Source organism: Erpetoichthys calabaricus, chromosome 1, assembly GCF_900747795.2.
Source record: "Erpetoichthys calabaricus chromosome 1, fErpCal1.3, whole genome shotgun sequence".
NCBI classification, from domain to species: Eukaryota; Metazoa; Chordata; class Cladistia; order Polypteriformes; family Polypteridae; genus Erpetoichthys; species Erpetoichthys calabaricus.
The window spans coordinates 89,036,451-89,057,897 of NC_041394.2; the positions used below are offsets into that span (position 1 = coordinate 89,036,451).

Genomic DNA, 21,447 nt, shown 5'->3' on the forward strand with positions numbered 1-21,447 from the left:
TACATTTCTGACAGTGCTAGAAGAGTAAGGATTCTGATATATTTTCAAGAGTCTATTGTATAGTAAATACTCGTTATGGTATTCCATGGGTTTGACATGGTGGCACAGTGGTTAATCCTGCTCCTTTATAGGTCCAGAAGAGTCAGTTTGAGTTTTGTTTTTGTAGTGTTTTCATATTCTCCTTGTGCCAGTATGAGTTTCTGGGCACCCTGGTTTCCTCCCACATCTCAAAGACACACTTGGTATAATGACTGGCAACTACTGTATAAGTCAATCCAAAATGTGTGTGAGTAAATGTGTCTCATGATTAACTGGTGTATCATTCAGGGTGTGGTTCTTCCTTTGCACCGAATGCTGCTGACAGAGGCTCCACTATTCCAAGATCCTGCACTGGAACTGGAAGGTCATAAATTGGATGACTGGAGGACAAATACAGTATTATCTATCTATCTATCTATCTATCTATCTATCTATCTATCTATCTATCTATCTATCTATCTATCTACAAGCAGCTTACTGATTTTTTCTTCTTTTTTAACTAAAAATCCTACATTATTGCAAATGAAACCAATTTATGTATTTACTTTTACCTCTTCCTAAAACATAATGTGTTCAATTCAATCATTTCAAATTGATTTCTAATACACTCTATGATAGAACATAAATGAATTTTATCCAAAATCAGTAATAGGTACTCATTAGTAAAATATAATATGCAGGGGACAATACCCAATACCAGCTCCAAGCTCAAGCACCTTCATGCCACCCAGCTTTGGCAGAATACTCAAGATCTCTGGAACTTCATGGTGTGAGATTTGCTGGGCACTAGAATCCAGCATCATCTCTTCTACTGTAGCCTCCACTGAATGCTCTTTCCAGAACTCAGTCATATTCTTACGTGCACAGGCTGTGAGCAAAACAGAGAACCACATTTTAATTATTTGTCATACAGAATGGTAACTTTGTGCTTTTACATTTTGTTGGCTAGTTACCCATAGTATAAGTACTCAAAATAAAATATTTCTTTTTTAGAATAGCACAGAAATTCATTGTCATACCAAATAAGCAATATTTAAATGTTTAACTGTCATAGAAATACTTGGAATACCTACTCTTTTGCCTTGCATTTAAGAAAAAGCTAAATACCTGATGAAGAGCGATATTATTAAGAAACTACCTGTGCCAACCGTCTGAGAGGTTGGGAGCATGCGCTGATAATGTGTTGCCAAACCCACCACACAACGAATCACATAGATTGGGACATGAGTGCAGCAAGTGACACCTCAGCACCACACTGGAACAGTGTGAGGTTTTTTTTTACAGTGACTGAAGTGCCAATCTTGCCACCAGTTCCCAAATTTTCCCTGTAAGTTGGAGGACCTGCTTGCAGAGCTGGATGCAGATTAACGTCATACCCAGGACAAACCAATTGCAGGTTAAGGGCCTTGCTCAAGGGCCCAGTGAAGTAGAGTCACTACTGGCGTTTACGGGATTTGAACCGGCAACCTTCTGATTGTCGGTGCAGATCCCTAGCCTCACCAACATAGACCTCAGCATTAAGGTTTGCAGTGCACTATGCAATGCATATGTCTCTGTTATATGCCATTTGGCACTGGATTCGTAAAAGCAGTGTAAATGTTTGTGATGAGCCATCTATTAGAATGACAAATGCAATGCATCATATTAATGTACTAAAAATGTTTCTGATGCGCCATCTATTGGATGACAAATGCAATGCATTTTATTGCTAAAAAACTTGGAATTACAGAGACACACTGGACATACACACAGACAGACAAGCAAACACGTTCTTTTACTAAAGTAGATGAAAAAAAAATCTAACATTTCTTAACGAATTTATGATATAAAAAAGGCCATGCCTAATGAATAAATTAGTTTAAACTTAACTTGTAAACTAAATATCCAGAATAGCATTTCCATCCAAATTTTAAAAGCTTCAATGTAAACTGATCACAAAAGAAACTCTGGATAAAGTTTTAGTTTTGTTTGTAAGTAAAAAATATCAGAATAAAACAATAGGTATATCACTTCATAATAAATGTAAACCCGTTGGCGAATATAACTAAAGACTTATAGGACAATGTGGTGTGTAGAGGTTTAGTGCTACTGCCTCTTAGCTCTAGGTTGCTGGCTCACAATCACTGGCTCTGTGGGCGTCTGCACATTCTTGCAGTGTATTGGTTTCACTCCAGATACTTGTCCTCCAACACAGTGAAAATATATGTATTATGGTGGATGCTGACCCTGCAATATTTGTTACTGCTGTGGACATGTGGTCTTGGTCCAGGGTATGCTGCAGCTCCTGTAACCATGGTGGTTAAGCATATGGATGGAAAAACCCATAGAAATGCATTGTTTTTGCTGATAGTTTAGTTCACCAAAAAATTTAGTTGATGATGAATTTTGTCATTGTCATTGCCATATAAAGATACTGTAGCATTCCGGCCGGTGTAAAGCCTGACACCTGAGGGACTATTGCGCGTAGCGGAGAGGGCGGAGGTCGAAGAATGGCGCTGAGGACTGCCGTCAGGGAAATGATTGACATTGGGAGGAAGAAAAGGGTTGGTACACCATGATGGAAGAGTTGAAAACGGATTCGAAGATTTCTGATTGGTTCGGGTGACAACGGAATAGGGCAGATGAGGAGGGGAATGACGAACTGGGTAGTGCGGTGGATTCTGAGTAGAGAATCGGAGTTCGTTTATGGAGTCTCTCGTGGCCATAACAGTGAGAGGTTTATAGATCATTTTAAATAGTTCTAGTTCATTTTGGTTTACAATTGTATATTCATCTTAGAAGGTTCTGAGTAAACTGAGTTGCATTCACTTTTTTGTTATGCTGTGTCTTCCTCTTCGAACCTAGCCGCGAGGTCGCTACAATATTTTAAAAAATCACTAAAAATGCAGAAACGTATGTAATCATCACGATCTATAACTTACAGGCGCAGTTTACTGACTGGCAAACACGTGGCACAACGGTTCAAGGGATGACTGCGCACTACCACTCCATCTAATTCCAGGGATGGCGTCCGTAAAGGGCAGGTCACGCGAGGGCACGTTTGAGTTGTACTATAACTACGCTGATTACCTTCACTCAGTATAGTCAAGAGATTGCATCCTCTTCGCAAAAATATAAAATAAAGCAAGATGAGCAAACTGTATATTTGTCTCATAAATCATAACCGGAAAAATTAAAAAGCGAGGTCCATGCATTTGATCTATTTTTCCCCACATGGGACGTGGGTGCCACAGAACAATGCTCTCTACGGAAATATAAATACTGTAAATAGATGAAAACTCAGATGAAAAAGTACAACTTAATTAAATAGATCCGCGAATTCTGGCTTGCTGATGCTTTATCAATTAACATAATTGCGCTCTTTTTGGTGACTTCAGTACATCTAGTAATATTAATAATTGTCACGCAGCAGCTCTAAGGATACGGGTTTGTTTCCCAGCACGTACAGTACTTTACGTCAACATGATTTGATTGTGTAGAAACTTTTAAAAGACACTGTGCATCTGAGTTTGGTTGTATGCCCGACTGAGGATGACCTTGCGCCTAATATTGCCAACCAACAGGTTTGCACAAGACGGTAATGAAAATCAGACTGGCTCACTTTCATTTTTAAAAATATTATAAATTTATGTTTATGCTCATATAATTTATATTTTTCAGAATAAAGGCCACAATTATATTTTCTAATTAAAAGTATTTTTTGATTATATAAAATCATTTTTTTTATCGGCACTCGAATACTGACTTCATTTTTCCAGGCTGAAGAAAAAAATAAAGCTATATGCTAGCAAAAACAAAAAGCCATATTAAAATTCATGTAGCTATCTGTCTTACAATAATATGGCAATTTTAAATTTACACGGACATTTATTCAACAACGGATCAGCCTTTAGTATTCACTTTGCTTTTGTTTACTCTACACTTCAGCGAAATCGCAAGAACTTCACGTGTTTACCAATGCCACTTCGCTCTTGTTGAATCTTTCGTTTTACGTATTTTTATGATGTAATCTTTGATTCAAATATCCAATCCGGATCCGCTGTTTTAAAAATTGCTTCTTACCCTCATCCATGATCGTTGAAGTTCACGTAGAATGCTTAAAAATCTGTGACTAAATATGCTTCTGTAAAAAATAACTTCAGATCAACCACTTTCCTGAAAATCAATATTCAATCATGCAGAAATCCAGGGAAACGACGCTATGAATAGCAACTCTTGCTCTGCTGTAACTGCGGCTCTTTCTTTCATTTAGCCGGCCTGTAGACTGCATCTATACGGCTAAAACGAAAAAATAAAAGCTACTAGCCAAAAATAGTTTTGTTTTGTTTTTTGCTACAGTGTGTTGGCTTACCTCGTTTATATTGCCTGAAACCGCTGAATTGCTTGACAGGTAGGCGGAGTGCCTCGCTGACGATTGGCGGAAAGGCGGAGGTATGTTGCGCAAATGTGGCAACGGATTGGTAGAGAATAAACGTGTGTCTCTACTATTAGCATATTACAGCACGCGTATCTTGATCATAACCTCAATTGGCTGTGCCAGCGGCTACTCAAATCTGTACCGCGCCCTTTGCACTGAGAAGCGTGACACCCTACGCTACGGTGACCGTCCTGTGCTGACTTGCCTTTCTTTTACAAAGTCATGCTGACATAGATTTCATACTTATATCAAGTTAAGTCTTTGGCATAGACATTTTTATTTTACAGAGGAATTTACCAGTCACTTAATTTTAATAACTGCCATATTTCGAGTTATTATAATTTACTGCTACTTCATAAATGTATTAACTAATGAATAGACAACAACTAATCAGGTTTAATGTTCGTCCGTCAATTGTCAGTACAGCACACAATTTCCACTTGTGAGGTGCTGTGGCAGAGCCACGAACATATCCTGGACTGATCGATCTGTCATGGGGACAGCTAAACATCGCCACAGGCATACATTTAAAAGTATTTTTAGAATGTAGTAGGAAATACGAGTTAAATGAAAATGCATACTCAAAATCAGCATAAAAAACGCAAACTCTTGCTTAGAAGGCACCTCGAAAGGAATTTGTGCAGACAAAAGAAAGCGGCAGTACAAACGTACTGCCCGAGGGCAGACAAGGTGCACAAAACTAAAAAAAAGATTGTGCTTAGAGTATTATTTGATGTGGGAAGTAAGTAGTTTAGTTACATAACACAGGAAATTATTTCCCCTTGGGATTAATAAAGTATCTATCTATCTATCTATCTATCTATCTATCTATCTATCTATCTATCTATCTATCTATCTATCTATCTATCTATCTATCTATCTATCTATCTATCTATCTATCTAGCTAGCTAGCTAGCTAGCTAGCTAACTAGCTAGCTAGCTAGCTAGCTAACTACCTGTATAGAAATTGAACTGGTGAGTTCAGTTTAAAAATTTAAAGTTATTTTATTTTGTACTTTTACAATGTAGCGGCAGCAGCGTTTGTACATGAATTTCTTACAAATTCGTCACGGTACATTCTTTTGCTTCTTTCTTCAAGGCTGAAAAATCATTTCCTTTCTCTTAAGCCGTCTTAAAAAATCTGGACCAAGTGCATGGTACATTGACGTTATATGGATTGTAGTCAAAATGAATAACAAACTACTCAGATCTGGATATCTATACTGTCTGATAGTACAATGGTTAGCATTGTGAAATTTAGTACCTTCAGTTTTAGTGGTCAATATATTCATCTGTATTGTGAATCAATTTTAATTCAGTACGGGGAGGAACTGGAATCTTTTATTGTACCAAGGTAGAAAGCAGTTGATTACGGGAAAACGGTGATGCAGACACCATACTCCCAGTAGGTGAAGACAATGAGTCAGATGTTGTGTGAAGAGTGCTGGTTATTCAAGTAAGATGCTCCATTCTTATGAGGAAGAAGGATTTGAAAGGAATAGTGTAGCTTGAGCCTTCTTGATAATTGTAGTCTTGAAAGGCTCTGGTCTTTGTCATCAGGTATGACTTAAATATCTCTGCACTACTAATAGTTAGGCATTTATTTTTTAGATATTCAGTGCAATCTGTGCTTTATTAGTAAAAGAAATTGATATACAGTATTAAGGGCTATAGCAAGAGAACAAGTTGGAGCCCTCTTAATATTGGTCAGTTTGCAGTAATAGCTTTATTACTTTTTATCACTTTAGCACTTCATTGTACATAAATTGTAAAATACCACATATATTTCCTATAGCTAAACTTTAGATGTTAAACCAGCATCAACTCTGGCATGAATAATTCAAATCTGAAGAAACTATGCAATGAGATGAAAGGAAATGGTAGCAATGAAGTCTCTCATTTGTGATCATTCATGTCAAAGCACAAATATTCATGAGGGGAAATAAATTATATCTGCCCAGATACAGACTTGTAAAAATAAATGTTTAGTAAATAAAGTGGTAATTTGAAAGATGCTTAGGCACTGATAGAAGTGTCATGTTGGCAAAGTAGTTAACCCTGCAGTACTGTCTCACAGTTTTATAGACCTGAATTCAAATCCAACTATAATTGTTGTTTGTGTTGGCTGTGTCCTGTTATGGACCAGTGCTTTGTTAGGGCTGTTTTCTTCTTGGTGGTCAGTGGTGCTCATATAAGATGATTCCCAGTAATTCTATATTAGAATAAGCAGGTTTCATGAGTAAGTGCTAATTGGCACCTTGTTTGTAATATTATTCTATACAATATTTTCATACAAACAAAGCCCTATTCAAACAAAACCCCTATTCAGCCATTCAAAGTAGTTCAGCATGTGGAGCTTGATATTACTTCAGTGTGTGGTGAATGAATCACAGAGCAGCCTGCAACAGTTGGTCAGTGTTGCATCATTATTTGTGCCTTATGGACAGGCTCTAATTATTTAATCTCTGTGCAGTGGATTAGGTTTGTGAATATGTACTTTGTGTGTTGCTGTGATTCTTATCACTAAAATGTTATCTGCCAGTTCGGTGTACTATGTTGTAATGATCATCAGACAGAGAGACACGTAAATATCTGGACACTTAATGGTCACTATGAGCAGGCAGTCATGAAGACAGAAATCTAGTTGTTTCTTTTCTTCACCAAATACAATGCACAGTTTAAACACCTGTTACTTATTCGTTCAGTTTGATCTTACTGACTAGAAAGTATTCTCTCACTGGATATTCAGCAAACTTCAGAGATACATTATTGAACAAATCATAGGACAAATATCTCCCAATTTTATATTTGAGAATTCCTGAAATGATTCCACATCTAAGAAACCTAGGTAAGATAGAATGACATAGCATTCTCAAATTAACCTAATGTTTTTCTTGTGTGTCAGGGGGCATGGTGCAAGAGCCTATCCTGGCAGCACTGGGCACAAAGCAGGGAGCAGTCCTGCACAGAGTGCAAATCAATCACAAGGCCTGCCCACAAAAATACAGGTGCCAACAGATACAAGAAAGAAATACACTTCCGCAAAGAGGAATAATGTCCTTATAGTCCCTGGCTGCTTGATTTTATTGATTACATCTATTTTTTGTTATCCATATCTCTTTTTCTATTATCCAGTCTACAAGTTCATCTAGCTATTTTTTAAATTCACTTTTTACCTGTATGATTTTTATTTAGAATGGCAGTCTATCCTAGCAACATCAGGTATAAGAAAGAAATCATACATGGATGGGCTGGCAGTCTATTGCAGGGCACACTCTCACAAACACACACACAAACACATACACGTACACACACACTGTCTCTCTCTTCTCATTTACGGTCACTGGTTATCTTAGCAGCCATGTCTTTTGAATTTGAATGCAACTTCAAATACCTATTGAAATCCACGTAAACTCAGAAAGAATTATAAAGTGTACATTCTCAGAAACTGAGCTGTGAGGTCAGGTCAGGTTGGGGAGCATGCACTGGTACAGTGCATTGTCACACCCACCACATGATGAAACAGCTTGGGATCCTGGATGGCATCCCCCCCCAGGCAGACATGAGGTACAGTCCCATCCCCCCGGAAATGACCATCTGTCTGCCATAGCCAGGTGTTATGTGGGCTTCACCATGGCCTGGTCCAGCCACTTGGATCCTCAACAATGAGGATCCTTTGAGCCAGATCACCCTCAGGGAATCATGCCACATGGCTATAGTGCCATAACTGATGCTCCCTCACAATGTAGGTAACTTGTCTCATTCGGGACTCCTTGAGCAACCACTCATTGGACACAAAGTCAAACGAGTGGTACCCAAGGATTTTCCGAAGAGACACAGAACTGAAGGAGTATTCGTCTCAGGTCACTGGATGCCGTCCATGTCTCACAACCATATAGCAAGACAGGAAGCACTAGGACTCTAAAGTCTTTGCCCTTTGTATTTTTGCAAAGATATCAGGAGTGCCACACACCCCTTTCCAGTGACCTCATGAACCCCAATGCTCTCCCAATCCATCTACTGACTTCATAGGAAGAGTCACCAGAGACATGAATGTTGCTGCCAAGGTAAGTAAACCTATCAACAAGGTCGACATTCTCTCCGCAGACAGACACACTGCTGATGGCTGTGCCTAAGAGGTCATTAAAGGCCTGGACTTTGGTTTTTATCCAGGACACTCGCAAACCCAGACACTTGGACTCCTCGCTCAGTCTCTCGAGAACCCTGATGTGAGCCTCCATTGACTCTGCAATGATCACAGCATCGTCAGCAAAGTCAAGATCATCCATTATCCAACCCACTTTATCCTAACTACAGGGTCACGGGGGTCTGCTGGAGCCAATCCCAGCCAAAACAGGGCGCAAGGCAGGAAACAAACCCAGGGCAGGGCGCCAGCCCACCGCAGGGCATGCACACACACACCCACACACCAAGCACACACTAGGGACAATTTAGAATCACCATTGCGCCTAACCTGCATGTCTTTGGACTGTGCGAGGAAACCAGAGTACCCGGAGGAAACCCACACAGACATGGGGAGAACATGCAAACTCCATGCAGGGAGGACCTGGGAAGCAAACCCAGGTCTCCTAACTGCGAGGCAGCAGTGCTACCCACCGTGCCACTGTGCCGCCCAAGTCAAGATCTTTGAATTTTTATTCACCAACAGATGCCTCACAGCTGCTGGATCCCACAACCTTGCCCAACATAACCAGTCCATGTAAGCAAGAATATAAATGACTGCCAGAGTGCTGTCCTTATCTGTAATGTGAATTGGTTAGTGTGTTATTTATGATTTGGCAACTCAAACCTTGTTAATCATGCTGATAAAGCTCTTTTTATATTTGATTTGCAAAATAGATGCAGAAATAAAGTGAAATGCATTAATGTACTTTGGAACTCTTGTGCTTGAAAGTGTGGTGTTGTGCATTTAGATTCCATCCAAGTTCTATTTGAAATCTGCAGATAGAAGATACACTTTTCAACACTGTAGCTTCAGGGCACATAAGAAGCAATGAAAAATACGCTTTTAATAATGTATTATGAAGCACATGCTCAAAGCTTTTGATAATTGTTAACATTTTAAGGATAGCGCAGTGGTGAGTGCCTTGGTTAGATTCAGCATCCTATGATCAAATCCCATGCCCTATACCATTGACTATCTACAGTTTGCGCCTTCTTGAGTTTGTGTACTCCCATGGCTTATATATATGCATTAGATTAAGTAAGCCTTACATTATCTTATGTAAAAGTTTAGAAACTATCTCCAAAAGCAGACTAGAAGACTATTTACATAAAATTAATGTTCTAAATAATAGCACAAGATTAGATGGGTAACATCCTGCCAAACAAACTTTAGAAACCTCTTTACACAAGCAACCAAAGAAGCAGACTAATGGGCAGCATGTTACACATGGGGATCTTTTAACTCATATGGATTGGGAATCAAAGGTGTGGAGATGAGGTACAAATTGAATAGCACACTGGAAACAATGTTAGCATGCTGATAGCAGGTGTGCCTATACTTTCTCTATTGTAATAGTAGTAGACACAATCCATGTGACTCCTCTCTAGGCACACCAGCTGTTCTAGAGTTACTGGCAGAAAATCTAAAGAGAACACTCATCTCAGACTTGCATATCTGACTTTTTATGACATGAATTACCTACTTTGTTGTAACCCACTGGTGATCTGTTGCAGATGTATACTTGAGAATATTGTGTTATGTTAACTTCCTATATTCTTTGCAGTATTTTCTAACTACGCCGTCACCCCTTCTAAATATTTGTCCACCTACTGCCTTTTAGGATATCAGATTCTTCATGCTAGAAGGAAGGTTTTTCCTGATGTTGGATTATTTATTTATTTATTGTACAACTGCTCCCTTTCAACTCCTCTGAATAATTCTTCACTGAATCATTTATGTAGACCTACAGTATATATTAGAGAGAAGATTGGCTAGAAGCACAATCTCCCACAAATGGCAACAAACGAAGATAAAAAAATGTAATACCGCATTAATTATATAAGCTACCATTACAAATAGAAGAACAAAACATTTCTCAAATCCATATAATCCAACTCCAGGCCTATTCTGGCAGCATCAAGCTCAAGAGAGGAATCACCCCTGTAGAGTGCGTCAGTCCATTCATTACTGGGCCTACTGAAATACACTGTTGCTGTAACATGACAGTAACAAGTAACTTAACATGCTCATCTTTGAGACGTGAGAACAAAACCAGAGTACCTGGATACAAATACAAACATACAACACATGGGCACAGGATTCAGTCCTGGTCTTTGGTTAACCAGTGCAACCTGGTACTACTCAAAATGTAGAAAGCTCTCTCCAGATTTTTTTTTTTGATGTTCCTTTATTTTGTTTCATGTTCCTGATCCACATATTGTTATGCTAAAGTCCTTTCAGAATAGTGTTCACTAACTATAGAAATCTACACTTCAGGTTGCTCTCTTAATGCTTTGATTTCCTTATGAATATTATATCTTCTTGTTCTAGATTACTGACCCCTTGAGTGTTAAGGAATATGGAATTTAATTTAAAGGTATTTATTTTTGTCATCAAATTTTTTGTTGAATCCAACAGATAAACAGAAGTAAGCAAATTACATTTAATTTTTTAAAAGAAATTATTAGAACAGAAATTTACCAATTTGACCCTCACTCCAACAATCAACCCTTCATCCTCATATTAGAACTGGATAGCTCCTTTATCAGCAAATAAGAAAGTTCAAGAAGAACCAGGCTGTTGCAACAGTACATCCAGAAGTTTTTAAAGGATGATTGGGGATTCCTATGAAGAAGCCAGTACCAACCTGGCTGTAATGGTTCCCAAGGAGAAAAACAACTCCACTATATAAGTGAGCAGAAAGAGAGTAAATGAGAAAAATATCAATAGAGAGGTCTGAGGTAAGAGAGTCAAATGCATGAAGTAAGATGAGAAGTAAGAGATGGGGGAGTGGTTGCAAAATATTTGAAGGAAGATACTAGGAGTATTTGGAAAACATAAACTGGTAGTGCCTGACCCATTGCATCTTGCTTTTGGTTGTTTAACATACAGGTGATCCACAAATTTAAATTGAATATGTAGGTCGTTAGGGTTTATACAGGAATAGTATAAAATTTAAAAGTTTTAAAAATAAGTGTAATATGAAGAAGCCTCTGTAGAAAATGCAGGTCCTGATGTCACTTTACCTGTTTACTCCATTTTTCTGTGATTGTCAGTAGAAGGTGATAGTATAAAGTTTAGGGATGTCAATATTTCTGCTTCACATCTGTTACACAGGGGATTTCAATCAGATTTTATTTTACCCTTGTTTAATTCTATATGTATGATAGACATTTTGCTTTGGTGAAAAATAAGGATCTGTGAGCATATGAACGTTAAGACATCTTACTGTGTCTGAGATGGTAAAATGACTCTCAGAGGAGAGAAGTGTACAAGATTTAAAACTATATCCCTTCAATTATGGTCTTAATGACCATAATTAAAAGAAGTAAGTTAGAAAGATTCTTAAATAGGTTAGAAGAGCAAGTGAATGAATGTCAGAAAAGCTAGAATAATATGAAGGGAAATTGAACAAACAAGTAGGATAAATAATATTGCTGCTACATCATAATACAGAAGTCTTTTACAATAATTGTTGTGCCTTCTGCTTTAAAAAGCATCATTGTGTTGTAATGAATATGTGGACAAATACTTTTATAAAAGGGTTTAATTAAGTTTAAGCTAATGACATAATTTGGTGCTGTATATATACCAGAGATGAGTCCATGAATACATATTTTACATTATATTGGTGTGACAATAAGTATTATTCAGTGTTAAATATTAACAGTAGTTAGTATTAATGGTTTTTCATATATAGTGTAAAGAAGAATGACCCATTTGGGCTCACTTTAGCCTGGAATAAGATGTCAAAATAGCTCAGGAATTTCCAAGAATAGTTTTTGGTGAAACCATCATACACACAACATAGAGTAAACATAAAGTACAAAGTTAAATAAAATCTCCATTACTCAAGAGGATGTTCTGATGTAGGATTTGTTTTTCTATCTCTCAATACTTCAAACGACATACAGTACCTAGCTCTGGGTCATGGGGGTCTGCTGGAGCCAATCACAGCCAACACAGGATGCAAGGCAGGAAACAAACCCCGGGCAGGGCGCCAGCCCACCGCAGGGCACACACACACAAACACCCCCATACCAAGCACACACTAGGGACAATTTAGGATTGCCAATGCACCTAACCTGCATATGTTTGGACTTTCTTTCAAATAAAGTTTAACTGTTGAAGTTCTGTTTCCATGATCTCCATGAAAAAGTTGTCATGTTAGTCTTATCTACATACATCAAATGAACAATTACACAAAACAATTATGCAAAACTTGTCATCTTGTACTAAACTGTACTAAACTGTATAATAAACCAACATTTAAAAGAAAACAAGTATGCTCAAGAAGGTTATAATTAATGGCTTACTGCATACAGTTTATGATATTCTCTTACTAATATTTCAGAATTGTTCTTGTTGGTTTTAAAATGCAACTCCAAGAGTACCTTCACATGATCAGTGTTCATTGTAAATCATCCATTTTCAAGCTTGCATCATTTAAATTGAACCACTAGCACCCACAGGGACCTCTACTGAATTATATAGATCAGTTCATCATGAGAGGCATAATCTCTCACACATGTATGTTGGAGTCATTCAATGATTCTGACTGTTGTATATTCAGTGTTACTGTTGATTGTGATTAGCTACCCAGTCTTTGGTTAAGTGTTGTAACAACATGAATGGTGGTTTTGTTCAACTGTAGGTTGCCTTTTTACTGCAATACAACTGGAGATAAGCAAATACATTCTTGTGTATAACAGCATTAGGAACACCTAGAGCCAGCAGAGAACATAAAATGTAGTATGTAATATTCTGCACACTTTCCAATGCTGACTTTTTAAATTCTGTATTCTTGGTGTGAAATAGCATCACAGAAATACCCCAGTCTCTGTATGTTCTCCCCAGGAACTATTCCCAGCATGGAAAGAAACAACAAGGAAGAGCACTATGGAGTTTCTGATAAGCAGTCAACTGATGGTTAAGAGAACCTAAAGCATGAATTCATTATACACTGGTGTTGTGGGGAAACCATTCCAGTCATAATTTTGAAACAGACACCTGCAATATTTCAACAAGTGTCTCACATGTGGGCAGCAACACGTCCTGAGATCTTTCAGGTAAGGAAGAAAGAAGTTTTGAGATAAGGAAGATATTGGTTTCAAGGTAAGGTTGTAAAACTCACTCTTCATGGCTCAAGAAAGTGGCAACATTTTGCATGTTTACTACCACATGCGAGTATGAATTTCACTATTTCTGTCTATGTGACAATATTGACCCTACAAAAGTATAAACATGTAAAAGACAGATTTGGGCAATCCGTTTTTAGCTAACCATAAAACTGAAATGAAGTAGATGGGTCGCTTTTGTCACCTGTCCACTTTTCATCCCACTTAGTCCAATTCAGGATCATGGTGAGCCACAGCATAACCTAGTACAATCAGGCACAAAGTACAGTGCTTGGAGGAAAAAAAACACCATAGATATGGAAAGAAAATGTAAACTCTGCACAGATGGTAACTAAACAGGGATGCTAAACCCTCTCTTTTGGTCTTCTGTGCCAACTGCAGATCAGTATGTTTTTCTTATGCTTTGGTACTGTGTCTCTCCGAAAAATCTTTGGGTACAATTGGTTTGACTTTGTGTTGAATGAGCGGTTGCTCATGGAGTCCCGAATGAGGCACATTACCTGCATTGTGAGGGAGCATCAGTTACCGCTCTACGGCCATGTGGCGCGTTTCCCCGAGGGTGATCCAGCTCGTAGGATCCTCATTGTTGGGGACCTGAGTGGCTGGACCAGGCCAAGGGGTCGCCCACGTAACACCTAGCTGCGGCAGATGGAGGGTCATTTCTGGAGGGTGGGACTGGACCGCGTATCTGCCTGGGGGGTTGCCTACCGGGATCCTGAGTTGTTTTGTCGCGTGGCGGGTGCGGCAACGCACTGTACTAGTGCATGCTCCCCAACTTGACTTGACTTTTACATTCATTTTACAGGAGGGGAGATTGTCAGATTGTCTGAATGTCATAGTCACTCAGAATTTGCTTTATAACAGCTTGAGAAAGATTTTTCCCATGTCCCCTTTGTGCACACCATTACTAGAAAATGATGGCAAAAAAGATAAAACTGAATGAGTCTGATTGTGGTGTATGCATTCTTCTTAGTGTATTTCATAAATTCACCTTGTATGATGACAGTTCATCATAAGTGGTGCACGCTTTGCTCATTCACACATACTTGCAGAGATAATTTTGGCCCACTGATGAACTCAACTGTATGTCACTGGAGTCAGGAAACAAACCTGAGTCCACAGTGGAAACTTGTTAATTTATTTCTTTCATTTGTTTTCTCAATCTACTTTAACCAATAGGAGTTGTGTAGGGCTGCCCTTTATGTGCCTGATGCAGCTAGAGTAAGCTGTAGTTCCCTGTAACTTACACTAAGTGAATTTATTTCACTCACTTCAAAGTACTTTTTTTTTAGTTAATGTCTCCTAACTGTCTTTATGAGAGTGCCTTGCACCCTGGGTCCTAAAATGAGACAAATAGTATTTGTGAACATATACAATATACAGTACAACAACAACAACAACATTTATTTATATAGCACATTTTCATACAAAAAGTAGCTCAAAGTGCTATCTAGATAGATAGATAGATAGATAGATAGATAGATAGATAGATAGATAGATAGATAGATAGATATCCATCCATTACCCAACCCGCTATATCCTAACTACAGGGTCACAGGGGTCTGCTGGAGCCAATCCCAGCCAACACAGGGTGCAAGGCAGGAAACAAACCCCGGGCAGGGCGCCAGCCCACCACAGGGCGCACACACACACACACATCCCCACACACCAAGCACACACTAGGGACAATTTAGAATCACCAGTGCAGCTAACCTGCATGTCTTTGGACTGTGGGAGGAAACCGGAGTCCCCGGAGAAAACCCACGTAGACACAGGGAGAACAGCAAACTCCAGGCAGGGAGACCTGGGAAGTGAACCCAGATCTCCTAACTGCGAGGCGTCACCCTGCCGTCCAAAATAGATATGTGTGTGTTAATAATTTTTCTGAAAATTACACTTGGGGTAAAAAAATAATGTTAATGTACTTAGTGTCAGCAGGACTTTGCCCTAGTTGGCAAAAATATCTCCAAGCACTAGCTTGATAAACATTGATTTTGTTTGTGTAGCCCAATCTTGTAATGCCAGATAAAAGTTCTGCCAAGTACTTGAAGTATCATTGATTTTAAATGTGAAGAAACTGCCAAAAAAATAATACAGCAGTTTAAAATGTTTCCGTATCAAATCATCCCTAGCACTTGACCTTTGATTGGTGGAGAAAGGCAGGCATATTTAACAGTGGTATGTGAAAATTAAAGTTTAACTAGCATGGCCACGTTGTCATCCCTGCTAAGAGATCTTTAACCTTTCAGGTGTTTTTGAACGCAGCTGTGATATTATTAATTTTGATCCCTAAAGCAATACAATGAAAACACTAGGGGCTGAGTTTACTTCCTTTACATAAGCCTGGAGGCCTTGCTTAGAATCTAGATTCCTCTTAAGACCATCACACACAACACCAACAGTTTCTTTTGGGGATTGCTCATGTTGTTGACAGAACAATGCAGCTTGACATGATCTGTAAACATGTTTCTTAAATCTAAATGGCTAATTTATTGAAGCAGTGAACTCTAATCGTGTGGAGAATATGAGAAGCTAATTGACGAAAAGCAAATAGCCCATTTTTCTGTAGTAATGTCACCTTCTTCACTGTTGTATAACTTTTAAAGTATTGCAGAATTGTGTGCAACACACAAAAGTATTTAAATTTTTTTCATTTATTGTATGGTTAGCTTCAATGCAAATATTTGCATTAGGAAAATGATCTATGATGAAAAAATACATATTGTAGTGTGTATTGGATAATAATGAATAATTAACAACATTTGTTTCTATAGCACATTTTCATACAAAAGATGTAACTCAGAGTCCTTTACAACATGTCAAAGAAGTAAAAGAAAAGCAAATTAAAATCAGATAAGAATAATGAATAAATAGTACTTAAAGGCTAAATAGATAACGCACACTTCAGTAAATGAGAAAGATATGTAATTAGGAGAAGCAGAGACCTTAAATATAGAATTGTTATTTTGTAAGTTTCTATATGACAGTCTGAAATCAGAGGGCCAGGTGGAAAAAAAGCCCTCCAGAGAAAAAAAACTAAATCTGCAGGGGTTCCAGGACAAAAACCCACCCAATCCCCACTTGGCATTCTGCCTAACAGAAATGTTCTTAATTAGTTCTTTATTGTTTTTTTTTTTTTGAGGCTTCCTCTTAAAGGATTCAACGCAGCGGGTCTTGTGATTAGCTGTGGAAGCCACTTTCATCCAGACATCAAAGGTGGCTGCACAGGACCTTGATCAGGTGGTGGTGGAGTTCTGAACCATAAAAGACAACAGAGAAAAGTAAAGATTAATGATTGCAGGTTCACTGAAGAGAATTATAATTTTATGCTTATCTCCCTTATTAAGAGTAAAACTAAGTTGAAGATATCAAAAAGGAAAATTTAAAAAGTAGGATTTTAAGAGTTTTTTTAAATGTTCCACAGTATTAGCCTGGTGTATCTCTATTGGTAACACATTTCAGATTTTTGGTGCATAATAGCAAAAAGTCACCTCACCACTTCTTTTAAACGTAGATCTTGGAAGAATAAGCAGACCGCTATTAGAAGAAGATAAAACACATATTGAGATGATTCATCTTTCATGTTCACAGTGCACTAATCATGACCCAAAGAACAAGAACCTAAACCCCTGATGGCTTCATGTTCATGTTCTTTGAAGGCTTTAAGATCATGATTTACTAAAAATGAACTGTGGTTTCTAATCTTACTGTCCTCTTCAAGCCCATCTCTTAGGAGCACTTCTTAGTCTATTTCGTTGTTTGATCATTCATTTTCCAAGAACTATTCCCTCCTTTTATTTGGTTCCTTCACTAGCATGTGTCCTCCAACATGACCCTAGTGCATCTTATTTGCAGCTAAAAGGTAAGAGAGAATATAACTAGTTCTGTAATAGCTGTTATGCTATGTATATTTTAATAATTTGTCTGCTTTTTTAATTTTGAGGTTTTTATTGTATATAACTTGGGGGCTGTGTGAGCAAAACGAAAAAATATATAAGAGCTGAGAGCGCAGAAACTGTGTCTGACAAAAGCATTCACACGAATGAGAGGTGAGAGGACCATGGGTGTGGGCCATTAACTGTAAATGGTTGAGAGGAGGGCGGGACTTGATAAAATCTCTTGGCAATAGTCTTATCTCGCGGGACTTGAAAAAAATCTCTTGGAAATAGTCTTGTCTCGTTATATTTTTTTATAATAGAGAAATTAATTTTTTAAGCTTCTCTTTTTATTTCAAAACATTCCAATATACATCAATAGATTATTTTTTAAGAAATTAGATTCAACTGCAACCTCATTTATTTGGAATTCAAAACATCCACGTATCCAAAGGGTGACCCTACAAAGACCTAAGGTGGAAGGCAGCATGGCTCTACCTAACTTTCAATTTTATTACTGGGCAGAAAACATACAAGCTATAAAAACCTGGACATGGATAGAAATAGATGAACATACACAGGCTTGGTCCGCAATAGAAATAAAATCCTACAGTACTTCTTTATATTGCTTGCTTTGTAACCCTATAAATACAAGTTATTGCCAATATACCAACAACCCAATTGTGCTTCACTCAATCAGAATATGAAACCAATGTAGGATGTATTTTAAGATAGAGAAGCTTTTATCTGTGGCACCTCTGCACAAGAACCACCTTTTCCCACCCTCTCAAAAGTATGCAGTTTTTAATACCTGCAAAACATCTGGGATTAAATCGTTTAGAGATCTGTACATAGACAATATTTTTGCATCCTACAAACAATTACACTCCAAATTTAACTTACAAGCAACACATTTCTTTCACTACCTTCAAATTCGAAACTTTGTTAAACAGAACCTGTCAATTTTCCTCACCTCCCACCTACCTCTATACTGGAAAAAATATTTCTCAGTCTCGAGGACTCAGACAGCATTTCTGTAATATATCAAAGTATTTTACAGTCCCTCCCTTTCAAAGATCCATGAGAAAAGTGGGAAAAGGATATCTTACTCAATATTTCAGAAAAGGAGTGGAAAGTAGCAATGCACAGAATTCACTCGAGCTCCATATGCGCAAATTATAGAATTATTCAACTTAAAATTAAATATTGAGCGTATCTCTCTCATTTAAAATTGTCCAAAATGTTTCCAGGGCAAGATCCAACTTGTGAATGCTGCAATCAAGCTCCGGCCTCACTAGGTCACATGTTTTGGGCCTGCACCAAATTAACATCATTTTGGACCAAAATCTTTAAATGCCTTTCAGACAGCCTTGGTGTCACAATCCCTCCTAATCCACTAGCAGCTGTGTTTGGTGGACTTCCAGAAAGGCTTAAAGCGGAGAAGGACAAACAAACTGTAATTGCCTTTACTACACTATTGGCACGTAGACTTATCTTGCTCAATTGGAAGAATCCTAACTCTCCTATTCTAAGTCATTGGGTAACTGATGTTATATACTATTTGAGACTGGAAAAAATCAAATTTGCACTTAAAGGATCTGTACAAAACTTTTTCAAAACCTGGCAGGATCTAATCGATAACATTTTAGAATAAACATTTAAACTGAGGAAGCAGATTCTCTTCCTTCTTTTACTCCATTTATCTCTATTCATTTATTATTTTATCTATTCATTTGTCTTTACTAGCATAACATTTTACAGTGCTGGCTTAGCTCTCTTTCTCAGGGGGCTGATTTGTTTCGAACCTTTTTCTTTTCTTTTTTTTTCTTTTTGTAAAACTCGAGTTATGTGTATGGGGTGTTATTTGATTTTAAAAAATTTAATAAAATTAAAAAAAAATTATGTATTTTTTCTTAACTTAATTTTATTGTTGGAAATACTTCATATTATATTGTTGGTTTTTATAGGTGTCACCATTTTCTTGCAATGTTTATTCACTGCGGCAATGGGGTTTCTATGAAAGAATAAATGTGATATTTTAGTAACAAACTGTTGCCTGATTTACAATAAGACTATGCATCCTCTTCCGATCCTTTTTAAAACAAATCTGCCTTAATCCTGTCCTGGCAGAATATAACACTAGCAGATGTCAGAGTACAACATTGGTAATCACAGTATATCAGATATATCCAACCTTAAAAAATCACATTTAATAATAAATATTAATCTACTGAGTTATAAAAAAGTAAATGAATTAGAAGAATCGATAGAAAAAATGGATAATATATAATGAATGATGAAATGAGGAATAGAATCAGAACTGCACCAAACATCAACAAAACTGAAAATCTTTTTAGATATTAAATGCATAATTAATTATGTTACAAATCTTAGTATACCATTAGATGTGGGATAAACCCAAAATATAACCACACAATTCACAAACAGATCTCTCTACATAGACAGTAATTACAATAAATGAAAAGGAGTATGTATATGAAAGAGAGTTAGATAACCCCAAAGTGAAGAATGATCCAATACATCATCACAAACAGCAGTAATGTACTCAGGGCAACGGTACCAAATCCATCTAGTTGACATGCAGATTGTGAGTCCCATAAAGTCTTCAAGATTAACAGTAGAATTCTCCAGGTTAATTACTAGATGCTTAAACCCTACTGTTTATAGGTCCAATTCCAAATAGAGGTTAAAGAGTGTTGCTCCTGCAGGCAAACACGCTGTCTGATGTATACGGTGACCAACACAGTCTCTTTGTAAGAGATCACTTAGTCTAGTTGTAAACAACAGGACTACTTTAAAATGTAATAAATTGCCCTATGCACATAAAATATCTAAAACAGAGGTTATAAAACAAGTACAAAATAAAAATATATGCGTATATTGTTTACCAAAAGGGGATGCCTGAGATAGTCCCAAACCATAGACTAAGTAAAGCACAACACGTTGATTGGGTAAAATAAAGGACTTATAGTCCTTCCCAAAACACCTTTCTACATACCTCTTTCCAACAATCAGCCAAAACACAAATATAACCACAAATATTACTTAATTTTTCCCCGTCCATCAACCAATAGTTTTTCCTGCTGCCTCTTGACTCTGACTCGCCCATATTTGGCGTTGGGCTTCTTTTTGTGCCGAACCCAGGAATATATTTGTATAGCACTTTACACTCTCCAACATTAAACTGAATTTTTCCAAGTGTTCGCCCTGTTTTGAGGCTCGTCCAAGTGTTTTTGATTTTTTTTTTTTTTGCTGCTTCTTCAGTGTCTGCCCGTCATTCTTCCATTATTATACGATTTTCACAAGTTTACTAATTATTCCGGAATCGGTGTTATTAATATTAATAAGAAAAAGTAACAGTCCAAGGACATACTCCTGAGGTCTTCCACTCATGGCCGCACTTTACGTGGAGCATTATTAGAAAACCTAGTGGCGGTTTTCTAATAATTATTTAATGACACTGAAACGTCTAACGCAGCTCAAGGTACTTTATCAATCTATGTATTTTCAAAGTCGATTTTGTAGCGCAGGGTCGCGGGGCATCAATTCACTTTGCAGATCGATAACCATTTTCACCCATTTCGGCAAGACAGTTAATCTAACACGCATGCCCTTCGCGACATGGGAAGAGTACCAAAAGAAAAATCAACACCAGCAAGAACGTGAAGACTTCTCACATACAGTGATTGGCATGATTTTCTGTCCCTAAGGAGAATAACAAGAGCTGAAACGGGGTTTGGGGAGCACTTTATAGTTTCCGAAACAAACCAT

At 37.7% G+C, this 21,447-nt stretch overlaps 1 protein-coding gene and 1 long non-coding RNA gene across 2 annotated transcripts in view; one reads left to right on the forward strand and one right to left on the reverse strand.

The window, feature by feature from the left end:
• Positions 1 to 4,381, reverse strand: part of LOC114653002 (uncharacterized) — a 44,152-nt gene extending 39,771 nt beyond the window's left edge. The window contains exons 1-2 of the mRNA XM_028803222.2: positions 4,102 to 4,381; positions 730 to 907 (exon numbers count right to left, since the gene is read on the reverse strand). Coding sequence (XP_028659055.2) covers positions 730 to 907; positions 4,102 to 4,111 — 188 coding nt within the window. The 5' untranslated portion in view covers positions 4,112 to 4,381. The remainder of the gene's footprint in view (positions 1 to 729; positions 908 to 4,101) is intronic.
• Positions 4,382 to 4,475: 94 nt separating this feature from the next.
• LOC127526581 (uncharacterized) overlaps positions 4,476 to 21,447 on the forward strand; it is a 182,561-nt gene continuing 165,589 nt past the window's right edge. The window contains exon 1 of the long non-coding RNA XR_007934077.1: positions 4,476 to 4,898. This is a non-coding gene — a long non-coding RNA (uncharacterized LOC127526581). The remainder of the gene's footprint in view (positions 4,899 to 21,447) is intronic.